At 37.3% G+C, this 15,564-nt stretch overlaps 1 protein-coding gene across 1 annotated transcript in view; it reads left to right on the plus strand.

Moving 5' to 3' along the window:
• The first annotated feature begins 386 nt into the window (after positions 1-386).
• The window catches only part of HAAO (3-hydroxyanthranilate 3,4-dioxygenase), a 33,784-nt gene continuing 18,606 nt past the window's right edge, over positions 387-15,564 (plus strand). The window contains exons 1-4 of the mRNA XM_071577538.1: positions 387-577; positions 3,683-3,761; positions 12,819-12,902; positions 14,496-14,602. Coding sequence (XP_071433639.1) covers positions 498-577; positions 3,683-3,761; positions 12,819-12,902; positions 14,496-14,602 — 350 coding nt within the window. The 5' untranslated portion in view covers positions 387-497. The remainder of the gene's footprint in view (positions 578-3,682; positions 3,762-12,818; positions 12,903-14,495; positions 14,603-15,564) is intronic.

Below are 15,564 nucleotides of genomic sequence, written 5' to 3' on the forward strand. Positions count from 1 at the left end.
GCAAAGAGGTGGATCAAATTAAAATGAACATTTGTGGACAGCTGCCTTTGGTGTTACAACTACAGGAAATGTCTGTACTTTGGTTATTTGGCAGAAGATCCCAAGGGAGGCTTCTGTATTAAAAAGGTGTGAATGCCCAAGCTTTGCCCATTTTCCTGACCCTGTGTAACAAGACAATTTTTGCAGAGAGGTAACACACACATCCCAGTGATTCAGTAAAGAGAATTAAGAAACCTCTTGGGCAAAAACTAGTCTCCAATGAAAATACATATTTTAAAAACACTAGTCAATTATTAGCTAAGCTGCTGGAGCATTAGCACTCAAAGTAACCTTTGGCTGATGGACTGTCCCCTTTGACACTGATGCCTGAAACACCTCTTCTGCCAACCAATCCCCGGCGCACTGGGGCTGGAATCACACGCAGTTTCAGTTTGCCCACAGAAAGAGCACTCTGCAAACTGTAATATCTCAGTCAAAAGTTTCATAGCTGGTGGACCATGGAGCTTCTTGTCAATGTGAGAAAATGGATAGAAGAAAACAAAACTGCCTTTTTGCCACCTGTTTGCAATAAGCTTATGTAAGTAAATAAAGATTATTTTTTACCAAGTTATTAAATATAAAGATATTTCTAGCTATAAGAGGAAGCTGCAAAAGTGCATAACATGGTAAAGATTATTAAGAAGTTGTAGTTCCTCATCAGACTGCAGTCAGAATGCTATTTTGAAGAACAGAAAGTGGCTGAAATCTCTTTTGTAGTGACTTTGCAGCTGCAAAGATCAACTTGACTACAAGATGCTTGCCCCAGCTCAAAGTCCCTCATGGGCAGAAAGACTGAGTTGATTTGTGTCAAGCTTTTGCAGAATAAACTCCTAGAAATCAGAGGAGATGGTATCACTTCCACAAATAATAAGATTTAGATAACCAAACTGATTAGTGCTACTAAATTATGACCTGAAGTAGCTGCTAGAGCTGCTGAGGATCATTCCAGCATTGCAGAGAAGTCAAAGCTGCAGGAGCAATCAAAACCAGTGGTATATATCACTGAATAACAAGGAGAAAGGAAGGGTGGGGGCAGTGAAGGAGTGCGTTTCCAGGGCATTTCCAGCACTGTCAGGAGGGTTGGGAGGCTGAAGAGGCTATGAACTGTATTCTGAATGAGACAGCTAATATACAAGTGTGGCATTATGCAGTTGTACACCATCCATGTTCTCACTATCAAAACTTGTGAATAAATTCCAATGTAAATTTTCCAATATATGGCACCTTCTAGTCAAAACATTAGCAAGGATTTGTCACTGAAACTGAGGACAACCCCCTTGTTGCAGGGGAGAAGCTTGCGTGCCCTCATGAGGTTGAGAGCTTTGCTGGAGGTGGTTTGTGCCGCCGGTAGGGTCTCCCATGCCAGACAGGTCTCAGCTGAAGGGTCAGACAAAGTGTGTTCACGGGCAGGATGGGCTCACTAGCCATCTGGCAACCATCCTAGGAGAAGGACAACTCCAACCCCAAACCCGGGCAGATGGAGCTCACTAAGCCCTGTAAGGCCATCCATCTAAGAGAAGGATACTCTAACCAGTTTGTCTAAAACCTTGTATACAGAAGGCTTTGATTAAAAAAGATCTTCTCTAAAGAAGGGTATAGACTCAGGTTTTATAAAGAAATTAGAAAGCATTTATCTCATTTTAATTAAAAAATACCAATCTTGCTTTATAATTTTAATCATTGAAAAACCCATCAAAGAACATGCCTCTTGCCCTACCCTAAAGTGTTATTTCTAATGAAAAGCTGAATGGGCAATACTGTAGCACTGATATTAATTTCCATTTAAGGTGCAAAGGTTGCTTTTACAAGCAATGGTTGCAAGACTAAGAAAAGGTAAAGGGCACATCCTTACTGCCAATTTTGTGTTGAGATTACAGTTGTATGTTAAATTGAAAAATTGTGGCACTCAAATCACTACAATACTTTCACAATGAGAGAGAATGAGGAAAGTATCTTCCCATTATGAGTGTTTTCATTCCTTTCATTTTTCAAAATGGATTAGGAAGCATTTTGTAAGGCATATCAATTTCTAAAGGTTACCAATGACAATGGTAAAATTTTAGTATTTTGATTGCCTTCCTCATCAGTAGGTTGAATCTTTTTTGTTACAACTGCACTGTTCTGTACCACCTACCAGCAGTTCTGTGTAATCCTTAAGTGACTTTGGAATGTGACATTTATCAGTGGTCTTCCCCAGAAATGTTTCAAAAAGCCACAGTGATGCAAGAAATATATTTTTTGTGATAAAAATTGAATAGATTAAAAAAAAAGAAAATTCTCTTTTTCCAATGCAGCATTAGCCTGTGTAGAAGAGATCTCTCATCACCAGCCTCTGGTACTACCTAATTGTTTTCAGGGCTTCTGCAAAAGTTTTAGGCAATTTTCCAAGAAGCAACTAATAGATTTCCAACATGTTTTTAAAGGCATCATCCTTTATGTGCTGAGTAAATATTTATGAGGTAATCTCATTGCCTCCTACTGCCTCACTGGAAGGCAACCACCTCAAAGCATTTAAGTAACTTAAAATCCTGTGGTTTAAGAGAATTAACAGTTAAAAACTAGGTCCCACAGCAAATCAGTAGAACTTTAGGTGTCTAAAGTTAGTATGGCTTTCAAGCTTTTATTATGTTGTGTTCCATACACTTGAGAGGATCAAAATTTTTAAATATCTATTTGGGATTTCAAAAGAAAACCTCAGTTCCTGAAGCACCACCTGTTACCAAAGTCAAGAAAGGATACATATAATTAAACTGCAACTCTTACATTGTATTTTAAGTAATTGTATTAATCTTACAAGTTTAAATACTTTTTAACCTCAACAACAAGCAGTTAGTGCAAAATCAAAACCCTTGACAAAGATGATTACAGATACTTCTAAAGCTCTTCTTCTGAATTCAGAATATGATGCTTACCATAAGGAGATCTAAGAACAAATTTTGAATCACAGCTAACAGTCCTGATTTAGAAAGTTTTTTAGCAAAGAAAAGCTGTTACTTTGCCTCTTTATTAGTGTGAATGGACTGATAGGTAATTGGCATGATAGCTATTCTGTGTGACAGCTGAGAGAAGTGCTCATTTGGACCCTTAAAAGAGGTAAGGATAAGAAAGGGCCTGGTATCTCCTTTTCTGAATTAGCCACAACCACAATGAAACCATTGTAATGTTGTTCCAGCTTAGCAAAACCAGTATAAATAGAAGTTAGCTGATAATTCCTACCATCAGTATCTCTAGTAATTCTACCAATATGGGGGGAAAAAACATGTTTTTACCTTTATTAACTTTTAAAAGAGTTTTATCATTACCTAATCCACTCAGGTTGAAGAGCTGTGTTCCTCTTTCCTGTCTCTCAGGTGGCATTCTTTATCTTTACAATTCAAACTTCTTTCCACAGTTGGTAGCTATTGTTGTCGTCCCCTTTTGGTAGCTGGAGGCACTGAAACCCCAGGAGGGAGGTAGTTGGCCTCAGATCACAAAACAGGACAGTGACAGAGTGGAGAGATGTATCCAAGTTCTTTGAGTTCTCGTTCTGGAGGCTACTTTTCACTCAACATTATTTCCTTGACTCATTGTCCTAACAGAATTAAAAAAAAAAAAAAAAGAAAATCATGGATAGAGGTAGCTTTAAAATGTCTTTCTTTTCTAGGCATCGCTATCAATTAAATGTGATGTTTGTTGGAGGGCCAAATGAAAGGAAGGATTATCATATTGAAGAAGGAGAAGAGGTAACATATAAGTTGTTTATATTTTACCAATTTAATTGATCTATAATGATTAAAATGCAGCTGCTTTTGAAGCTACAGCTACAAATTAGCAATGCCAGGCTCAGTGATGTTGTATTTATTAGATCTATTCATAGACTTCAACAGAATCATTCACCAGAACCATACACCATCTGTGCATTTCCTTTGAAACAAGCACATGGGATCAGATAGATCTGTTTTGCTATAATTCATTTCAAACAGGAAACTAGAGAAAGTGTTCTGACACATTGAAATATCCCATTTCAACATTTTGGAACAAAACTTTGGAAAGGTAACAATATTTATAAAGTGATATTTTGTTTCCAAAGATGGATCTATATTTCAAAAATAATTTTGACATTCAAAAATCAAAATTAAATATTTTAATTCACTAGAAAATACCTTTTCTCTGGACTTCATGAAAATTATCAGCATTTCAGCTTTCATGCGGTTATGGAAAGTTAAAGAATAGTGTGTTTAAATATTTTTTAAATCAGTCCCCTTTGCTGCAAATCTTCTGTATAAAGGCTAAGCCATCCCACTGCTTTGTGTTGTGAGTAGCCATTATGTCAAATACGGAATACAGGAAGAAAGAGTAGAAAACTATCAAAATTGTAACAATTTACATCTAGTCTGTTTACTGCCCTTTCCGTGAAATTATTTGTTTGGCTGAGGACTTCTCTGAATCCACAACTGGCTCTGAAAAAACCCTAAGGGAAAGTGGTCACTAGAGGCCTGGCGGTAAGGATGTCATGATGAGGGACAATTTGACTTGCTTCCCAACAGGGTAATTTAATCTCATTCAGTTCCAGTTTAGCTACCTAATTTGAAGTACCTTTGGAAACCCAAGCCTAAGCATCTACATAGTTTAAGGCAGAAGTGGGTCAAATGCAATAAATTCTTAAAAAAAGAAAGAAAAATTTGTTTACTTATTGTTGAATCATTTCTCCCACAATCAACTACCAAGCATTTCACAACATTAACTTTCTGATGTAATTGTGCCATGCAGGTGTTTGTAGCCATTATAACAGTAAGGCTCTGAAAGAACAGATGCAGAGTTACCACTGTGTGACTCCTGCCTGCTTTGGATTGCCACCAGGGTCTCACAGCCCACCTGTGGCTGTGGGCACAGGCATGTGCATCACATACCAGGTTACCCATTACGTCCCTTCTTGTGGGCTGCGCAGGGGGAGCGCTGGTAACACCCAGCATCGGGCTGTCAGGTTGCTTGGGCTGGTGAGGATGCAAGCCAGGTCTCAGAGCAGATTATGTATCCATCCTGTATTTACAAGGAAATTCTAGAGATACTTACCTGGGGAAAACAAAACCTGGTTTTGTCAACGTGATTAGATCCCTGGGAAAGGAGCATCACAGCTGTAGCATGACAGCTCAGAGAGCACCAAGGAGAATATCTAATCTGTACGCTGCTGTTATGGTGTATTATTAAGTATCATATATTGGATTAAAAAAAGAGTAAGTGAAATTTGTTACCAAGGTTTGACATAGCATAAAATGAAGGTATGTGAAAGTACATGTGGAGATTAATGATATAATTTTTTTCCTGTAGTTTAACATTTTTAGCTTAGTAGAATTAATTTATTTTCTTGCTCTGAATAATACATTAGAGCTATACACTAAGTGAGGAACACAGAGAAATGAGCTGAAGTTTAACTGGTACAATAGTTTGTATGACAATATCAAACTTTTTTTTTTGTCCTTTTATTTACAATCTTGTCTCTCCCTGAATGTCCCAGTTCATACTAAATTGTCATTGGTTCCCAACCCATTCCCATTCTCTTTTTTTTCTTTTTTTAGATTTATCTCCTCCTCCCCTTCCCTTAAAAGGAAAGTTAGATTAAGTTAGTTGTTCTATTTTTTTATGATGCAAGATGTTCCTCTGTTGGAAAAAACTTGGTCTACCTTTAATGAACTCTTTATATGACTTTTCAATAATATTAAAATTTAGCTATATCTATAAAGACCTATTCTTATTATATTGTTGCATATTGATATATTTTGGCTAATTCAAGTGGAAACAAGATTTTTTTAGGTATCAGTACATCTTCATTTACATAGAAAACTTCCCACAATTACTCAGCAATAGTGGAAATGTAAATTCCTGTTACATAGGAAAATTGGCAATACACACATCAGAAGCATTATCAGTTACATAGCACTTTAACATATGGGCCAATTTTGTTCACTTTTATGGAATTACGTTATAGTAATTCATTGCATTTTCCCATAGCTTTTTATCAGACCCATTTGCACCTTCCTGTGACCTAATTTAGAAGCGTGCTTCTCATTAGGGAAGAATTGTGAGGTAGAAAGTATCCTAGTAAAAGGGCATATTCCTAAATTAGATTTGGGATTAAAAAAAAGAAAGCACCATTCAAAACCACATTCAGCTTATTATTTTGGCAGAAAAAAGGTCATTTTTATAGATCTGTGTGATAATTTGAAGACAGACTATATAGGCATACTGTCAGCTGGCCAAATCACAAATGCAAAAACCCACAAATCCTTTAGGCCACTTTAGCTGATACTATTCTATAGTAGTATTCTGATAGCAAAGAAGGGTTGGTTTGTAAAGTTAAATTTAAGGTTGTTTATATCTGTCCACTTGCTACCGTATCTGTTATCACAGAGTTTGCGCTTGTCAGTCAGCAGTTCACTGCAGCAAGAGGTTCCCATGCAGAGATAGGGGCTGAGGAGCATCCTCCTGCTCCCCAGCTGTTCTCTGCTGGTGCTGTTAAGATGCAGGTGTATCAGGAAGAGTAGTTCTGATTGGCTAATTAGGGAAAAAAATGGTGGCTTGATTTGGACTCTCTTCAAAGCCTTTAGAATTGTCCTCTGAACAGTCATTTAGGCTAAAATGACAGCTAGTCTACCACAATTTTTTTTCCTCCTCTCAACAAGGAAGCATTTCCTAAATAAGTAACTCTTCTATTTTCTTCCTTCTTAGTTTTCTCTGTTCTGCTTCACTTTCTTCTTAAATTTCTGTACACTACTTCTTTGCCACACTTCATTACAGAAGTACTGTCTCGTATCCAAGACTGGTTTCCTTTGGACTGGTTTTATAAAGAGCCAGATCAAGCTGCACCTTACAAGAGATAAACCGTTCACAGTCTTTGGCTGGACTTCACCACTAGGTCATATTCACTCTTTTTCTTACTTGTAAGTGTTAAGTTCCCCTGGGCTCCCTTCTCCACCAGAACAGAGAGAGAGTCAACAAAAATCTACTCAGACATTCTTTGCCTCTGAATCAGACTCATTCAAAATGAAACCAAGTTGCTTTAGGAAATGCATGTTCTGTTGAAACAGGGCAAAAAACTGCTGTGAGAATGGGCCTATGTAGCTCATACAGACAGAACTTTATTGAAAGAGTTTGTGCTATATAGCTAGTGCTGTGAGTGTTTCAAAGTAATCATTATTCATTATTTTGTACCTCACTTGTCAAGAGAGTTTTGGATTACACAGACTAGTGACTACAATTCTTGTGTAGACAACTTGGTGAGATCACCAAAAGCTTCTGTGGTAGCCTAACATGGTCATGGAATCATTTAGGTTGGAAAAGACCTCCAAGATCATCGAGTCCAGTCTTTGACCAATCACGACCTTGTCAACTAGACCATGGCACTAAGTGCCATGTCCAATGGTTTCTGAATATCACCTCTCTGGGCAGCTCGTTTCAATGCTTGACAACCCTTTCTGTGAAGTTCTTACAGATGTCCAACTTGAGCGTCCCCTGGTGCAGCTTGAGGGTGTCCTCTTGGGCTCAACTCCTCACTGCTATGGGGTAGCAGGTGCATTTCAGATACCAGAGAACAGTCCTCAACATATCTTTATCTCCTGAATTTTTCATCGTACAGTAGCTTTTGTGACAAGACTTTCGCTGTTGACACAGCTCACAGGCATTATGGTGTATTTACTTCATTTTTCCTTACTTGTAAAACCTGAGAGTGGAAAAAAAACCCTTCTGATCTTCTAAGTTCATCATATAGCTTCCAAAGAAATAAGGTAAGTGAAAACAGAAGGGGACCGTATATTTTGGAGGAAGTTAATGACAGACAAACCCCACAATCATAACAAAGCCTATGGTAAAAGAATTTCAGATTTTATTTACTGCATCATGTGGGCTGCTTTGGGGGAAAGTGAGATATGCTAACAGCTAAATCTAGGATCACAAAAGTAGTTAGGCTGCTGTCTCTTTGCCCACTTCAGTCCACCCCTTAAACACAATGAATCTCAAGTAGCTGACTTTGACTTCTTAGCAATTTATGTTCTGATGTTGAGTCTATAAAATACTGAAGTTCCATGCAGAGAAATTCAAATTAGCCTTTCATCTACCACCTGCAACAATTATGCATTGGCATATATTCCACTTGGTTTTAAAAGTCCTGCTTCCCATTGTGCTGTATTTTATCCTAAGTTTCTACTCTCAACATCCAGAGATCATGTTTCCTATAGACAGGGCCACCTAAGTATTGACACAGCCCCACAGATCAGAGCCCTTACACTTCAGTTCTAAAGAGGACTGTCAGAACAGAAATGCCTCTTCAGCTTCTCCTAGCTTATTTACATGGTCTGACTGAGACATAGTATAGCATCATGCTCTGAAACACAATATAGGTTTGAGGTCACATGTGCCACAGCTCATCTGAGTTTTCTAACCTGAGTTTTGATTTCTCTTTTTATCCCTCTCACACAGACACCCAGAGTAAGACTTGGCTCCAGTTTCTGACAAATTATCTGCTTAAATGAAGCCTGACCCCTTCTAGTGCATGCTGCTGTCTAGTCAGAATGCTATTGAGAAACTCTTCCCTGTCAGATCAATTTGCCCTTTGCATTTTATGAGGGTAGTGGATGTCTGAAAAATGAGGGGAGGAGGGACTAGGTGGGCATTCTAGTAGGTAGTTTAATGCTGCTTGTATCTCAAATCTGAGAATGAGTCACAGCAAATCAAGAAAATATTTATGTCTCTTTACATTTAAAAAAATCCCACATTTAGCTGGTGAAGACTCTTGGAATATTTTACTAAGAAACAAGGCTCCTATTACAAAGTAGTAAGAGGGATGATTCTTTTGCATCAGCAGGAGATTGTGTCTTTGGAAATAAGTTTGCTGCATAAGCTTGTTGGGGTGAGTTTTGGCTAGTATTCAGCTTTCACAGATGACATGTAAATGAGCAGAGGGGAAATAACCCCACACCAAAACCTCTCCACAGTTTTCTCTGCCTTCCTCATCTGTTTTCCTTCCAGACTTCTGATGGCTGAAAAACCCTTGTGATGAGAGAGGGAGAAAATTGGTTTTCTGTGCTTAAATAGATCAGTCACCACTGAAGTCTGTAAAACACTCAAGCTCTACTCCCACATCAGAATTTGATTTGCTCTGCAAATTAATTTAATACTTAGCAATATGACAAGCAATACAAACCAGGATATGTCAAGTCAGAGCCTAATCCCAGAAGTGTTGAGCAATCCCAAATTTCACTTTGAGAAGCAGTCAGTTCTCCAAGTACACTGCAAATTGCAGGTCTCTTTAGAGGTCTGTAAATAAGCTGTCAGCTGTAAAAGCCCTCACAAAGCTCTGGCCTCCTATGTTTGAGCAGAGTTTGATATCAAAGACATACCTAAATTAAATTACATACATTGCTGTACATAAAATAGACTTTAAAAACCCAGCAAACACAGATATATCATAAATACTGTACTCTTTCACTACTAGATGTTTCCTTCTTTACTCTGCTAGGATACACATACCTTCTTAAGGTATAGCCACACATCTGTGATTGTACTACCCTGTTGAAATGAATTCCTACCAAGACAAGCAGCTTCAATGATGCTTCCACTGAAGGAAACAATGAACTCCCACCTCTGTGCATCTCCCTCTTTTGTCTCCAATGGCAGAATAATTTATTTTATGTATATTCCTAATTGAATGAAATACCTGCACAGACTTGAGAGTGATTCAGCACTGGTCAAGCTGCCTTCCCCTTCAGCTTAACACAATACTATCAGGTTTGAAGTATGACCAAGAAGGGTGAAGCAGACTAAGGAAGAGAATTGAAAGAAAATTAAATGAGTCAAAAACCACACTCTCAGGATTAAGGTGTTTTCAGTTTAGTTTTCATAGCTATATCTGGAGCTTTAATGATCATACTGAGCAATGTAATGAAATTATGTTAACGTTTAGGGTAAAAAGGCACTTCTAGGTGGGTCATAAGTTCTAGAGGTAAGGGGAGATGAGAATTAATAAGAGGAGGTGTTTTTAGTGTCATCATAATGAAAACATACCACATAATAAGCAAAAGGCCAAAGTCTTGGAAAATTAAAGGAAAAAAGGAAGAGGTAATAATAAATAAATAAGCCCATTTAGGAAGAAAAAAGATAAAAAGACTGGTGAGCAACTTTGGTTTTTTCCTTGAGATACATTTTTCATTCAGAAAGACAAATTCATGCCCAATTGTGACCCATTATGCAGTAGCAGTATACAAATCTAGGCTTTTCTACAAGGGTTTACATATACTTCATGTAACAAGAAACCTTGTCATTAATAAGATGCTTATGAAGTGGAAATACTGCACTTTTCCTCACTTTTTATTGCTACCATAGGGAATGGATACTAGATTATTCTAGTAAGAAGAGAACAATTGAGAAAAATTATATTTTCAGGTGGCATGAACCTATTAATTTACTATCTTATCTATATAGGTATATATATTTGTGTGTATCCATACATATACAGCAGAACTTTTTTACTCAGGCTTTGATTTTTTTTTCCAGAAGAGACTTAGGAAAACATTAGATTTGCCAAAAAGGCAAAGCTAAGTCAGTATTTAGAAAACGTAACTTTCCATCAAAAAGACTGCACTGTATTGCCAAACTGTCCTGTGAAAAGGAATGGACTGTAACTAAATATTAAATAGTTGACAGTTTTCTTGATAAAAAGTTCAGGTTATATTGGAAGCAAAGCAGTAGATTCAGTAATTACTGCCACTTGTACTAAGCATAGTTACATCAGATGATTTATGGATGACTGAAGCACTCAGACAATATTAAAAAAAAAAGTATTTTTGAAGAATAGAGCATAATTTACAGTGAAAGGTACTATTTAAATTCAGTCACAAAACCACTTTCATTTACAATGTGTAGCCCACGTCATTCCTCTTTTCTAGCTGCAGAACAATTCTTTTAATTCATAATTTAATGTTCATAATCTTTCCTTACAACTGTGATGCTTGACCTGTGAACTTGATAGCCCATGTCCCCTCTCAAGTCTTTCATTTCCAGAAAGGTTGCTCAGCAGCACGATTCATGTCACAAGCAGGATAAACTCTGCTTCTGTTGTTCTTTCCTTTCTGCACATCCTATGCATATGTTCAGTAATAGCTCTAGCAGTTGTTATATGGAAGGTAACACTCCAAAAATCAAGATTGCCAAAATGCTCTTCCAGTTTCAGCATTACCAGTGTCACATTACCCATGGCTGGTGTGATAATCCATCAAGATCATACGGTCTTATATGAGTCTTCTTTGAAAAGAAGAAGTCATTTCCCCACTGAAGTCACCATCATACAGTCATGCAATGAGCAGTAAAGCCCTGCCCAATGTGCTCTGTTAACGAGGGCTGCTATAGCTTTTTGTACAGTTATTTGGTAACATCAAAGAAAATGACAGGAAAAGAACACAGGGGAATGGAGTGCAAGGAGGATAAGTAGCCTGGCACTGTGGCCATCTAGACAAGAGATATAATTTATCTGTGGTGATGTCTCTGGCACAAGGTGAACTTTTCTCTTGTGTAAAAGCTCTCAGCATGAGCTCTTTTCCAGTAGCTCTTCAATTCTCCCTATTGTTTCGTTCCCTTAGCAGTGTATTTATTCTTTCTCATGTTCACAGAGGTGTTTCTTCAATTCCAGGGGGCATGTATTAATAATTTAAAACTCTTTTGGAAGTAAACTCGATTAAAAAAAATTATTTAAGCTTTTCTAATGTTGGAAAAGGTTCAGTTCAGGGTGTTTGTATACTTCAGCTTTTTCTTCTTTACTCTATTTATTTTATATTTTGCTAAAATCATAATGAATTACTATAAATAGGGTCTTTTTTTGTTATAGTTCTAACTGTGAATCAGGTTTCAGCTGCACTAGCATTTATATGACTTAATCTGTTTGGTTTCTAGATTTGGTAAATCAGACATGGAAAGCATATAAAAACATGGCAGAAAAGTAGACTTTCTGAAGGATTATTGCTCTGTACTACATAAAAATGAGGGAAAATGTGGCCATTAGTTCAGGTCAAAGATCCCTTCTTAAAGATCATAGCACAGTTCTGTCATGAAACATGAGGATAGATGTGAGCACCTCAAAGCCCCCACAAAACAGAGCTGTTTTTAGACTGAAAACAGCTGTGGAAAGGTCACTGAAGACAGAATTATGGGTTCAGTAGTTCTGTCCTCATACATGGAATTTAACCCTTTTACATACACACGAGGAAGAGCAGCAGCTGTTGCTGGGCTTTGAAGATGCCCACAAAAATAAAGCAGAACAGCCTCCAAATGAGCAATTCTTCCAAAATGAAAAAGCTCCATTAAAAAAATTGAAAAAGCATACCAAAAACCCTGTGCATGCATATCTGGAACTTATTTGGAAAAGTGATGTTTAGTTTGACTAAATGAAGACCCTGCTAAATCTGAAATTAAGCTTTACGTATCCTGTAATTAATAGATGCCTGATCCATGACACTGAGCCCTACAAAAAATAATTGCAATCAGCACAGTGGAGTTCCATTAGGTTCACAGAACAGCCTTATGTGTAGCTGCAGACCTCTTGGATAGATAGTCAATTCTTACTAAGATAATGGAAATAAAACATATTTAGTAACACTTGCAAAATGTTATTAGTCTGTTATTTATTGTTACATAAAATATGCAAATATTTGCAATTACACATTGAATGTATTTTTACACATATTCTTTATATACATAATATGAAGTACAAAATGTTTTATAGTGGCTGCATTAATATTATCTTTCTATTCCTTCAGCTTTTTTATCAGGTTCAAGGAGATATGTGCTTGAAGATAATTGAAAATGGGAAACAAAAGGATGTTGTCATTCGAGAAGGGGAGGTAAAACAGGATTGTGTTTCTGTTATAGTTGTGCATAAATATGTTAATGTTTTATGTAGTATTTAGAAATCAGTTTATCTCTGCTGAGCAAGAGATCACATCAGGATTTAAAAAAAAAACAACCCTCCCTCCAAAAAAACAAATAAACTAACAAGCTTGGAGTATAGAAAATTCCATGTAATTAACAGCAAGCTACAAAACACTGTGTTCAACATTGCACTATTTCAATATCAGATAGTGAGGAATATACTGAAAGAAGTTCTTACTCCTCTGCATGCCATGGAATCTACCATGTGAATTCAAGCAGATCAGTCTTTTATTCACACATAGCCAGGTACACTCTGCTCACCCACCCATACACCCCAATAAGCTAGCTGCCTAAACTTAGAAATTTAAGCAATTCAGCATTTTCAGCCTCCTTTATTCCTCACAGCTAGCCTTTACAACCATCACAATATGAGAACAGTTTTTAAAGAAGCATTTATGGATAAAATGTATGAAATTTTTCCTTATAGTAAACGTCCTAAAGCATAGATTGCAGTGCTTTCACTGAGAGCATGACTAGATGCTTTACTTGGTATTACTACAGACTAGATGTACTACACTGCCCCTCACAGCTATTAACACAAGCTTGAACTGCACTCAGTCTTTGACAGGATTATTCAGCCTAGTGGGGAGAGCCTTTAAAATGGAAGACATGTATTAAACGCAACAGCTTGAGGTCATTAAAAGTATTACAACTTTTTCAATGAAGAAACAGAACTACGTTTTCAAACTGTGAGGTTCTGGTAATGCAGCTCACACTGAAGAAGCACACCCAGCTGAGATCTTAGCATGTGCCACAAGCATTAACAAAAAGGAGCATACACTATTCTTAGTGGAAAGGCTGCCGCTAGCACTGGTGAGGCACTGTCATTAGCTCCATTTTGTAGACAGAGAAACTGTAATGACTTGCCCAACCTTGGCGAAGACGTCTGTAGCACTGAGGAGTACAGGCTTACCACCTTCCTACACAGTCAGATAGCTGCTAAAAGAGGGCTTCTCAAGCTTCAGTAATAGACTGCTCCAAACCACATGTTGTCTATTCACATTGTCACTTGTATGAATAAATAGTCTCTCATGTTTAATTATTTCTGGAGAGAATAACACTCCTCATCATGCAATCACAGGTGCTCACTGTGTTGAGAAAGGATACATGTGTCTTATCAGTTTAGACATTTTCTTGAGCTGACAAAAAATTTGCTTTTCATTTCCATTCCAGCAAGTCAGGAGTTCCACTAAATTTATAAATTCCAGATAAGTAACTAGTTAGATTTTAATTTCAATTGTGTTCAGCAGTGATGATCAAATAAGAGGAGAGAACCTGACTGTCATAAAGCCAGTCACTGTCTCATTGTTCACAGAGAAAGCAAGAGTGTCTGTAAAGCTTGGGTACCCAAGTGGGTGAAGCTGCAAAGGAGCAACACAAGATCCACAAAGAGTAGGGGAGAAGTGGATCAGGGAGATGAGGATTTTGAAGATTGCAGGGCAGGGGAAGGATGATGTGAAAAACAAAGACTGCCTGCACTGATTCTTTCCCATTTCTTTGAACAGATGTTCCTCCTGCCTGCCAGGATCCCTCATTCTCCTCAGAGATATACAAACACTGTGGGTCTTGTGATTGAAAGGGAAAGACTAAAAACAGAAATTGATGGCCTAAGGTGAAGTATAAACTATTGACTAATATCCTAGGATTCGTAATATGAACTAATTTCTCATGTCAATAAAATACTGGTTTTTACTTTCCTGATAATTTATCAGATTCACCCTGGCAATTTTGTACTAATTCTATACACACACCTATTTATTTATACACACATAAACCGAGATTTGATTTAGCATTCGATTTAGTTAAACAAAGAACATGTTGAAATATCTTAATTGCATGTTCTAGTTATAACTAACTATTTATGCACTGCCTACTGCTATCACCTTAACTTTAAAAAGAAAATCTCAAGAGCACTCTTACAACTTAAAATCAATATTTTTTTTCTTAATTCTGGCAAGCAGAATATTAATTACTTTGTAAGCACTGAAAGCAAAAAGATGAAGAGCAGCATTCTTGGCAAGTGTGTGGGAAGCTGGAAACAAAAGTCAATTTTCTTAACACTAGAAAATTGACACTCTACATTGTACACCTCTGCCTAGCTTTCATTGCCTTATGAGAACATCATCTTCATGTAAGTGAGCGGTTTACTTTTTGTATTCTAGTGGGAGCAGGATTAAGATTTGTCTTGTGGTGGTACAGAATTCACAAGTCTGAGAAGGCAGGTCACAGCAGTAGCATTAGCCAATCTAGAAAAGATGTTTCATTATTAACTAGATATGACTGACCAGAGTTTACATCTGTTCATGTAATTTGAAAGATTTAAAGCTGCAGTGGTATCTGCAATTTACTGTTTCTGTACTTTCACCTACAGTTTTGATTGTTGTATGGGTAGTGTCACAGCAGGAAGACTGCAAATATGCAGAGCTAGAAAGTCACACCTTTTCATTAAAAAAAAAAGCCTACAGAAAGAAGTAAGAAACTAAGGAAGAGACCATTTAAAAAACCCCAACCTGTTGCATTACAAGCTAAAGACAAGTGCAGTTCATTTAAAATATTATCTATGCAGTTGTCCCT

The sequence above is a fragment of the Pithys albifrons genome, chromosome 2 (genome assembly GCF_047495875.1).
Source record: "Pithys albifrons albifrons isolate INPA30051 chromosome 2, PitAlb_v1, whole genome shotgun sequence".
NCBI lineage: Eukaryota > Metazoa > Chordata > Aves > Passeriformes > Thamnophilidae > Pithys > Pithys albifrons.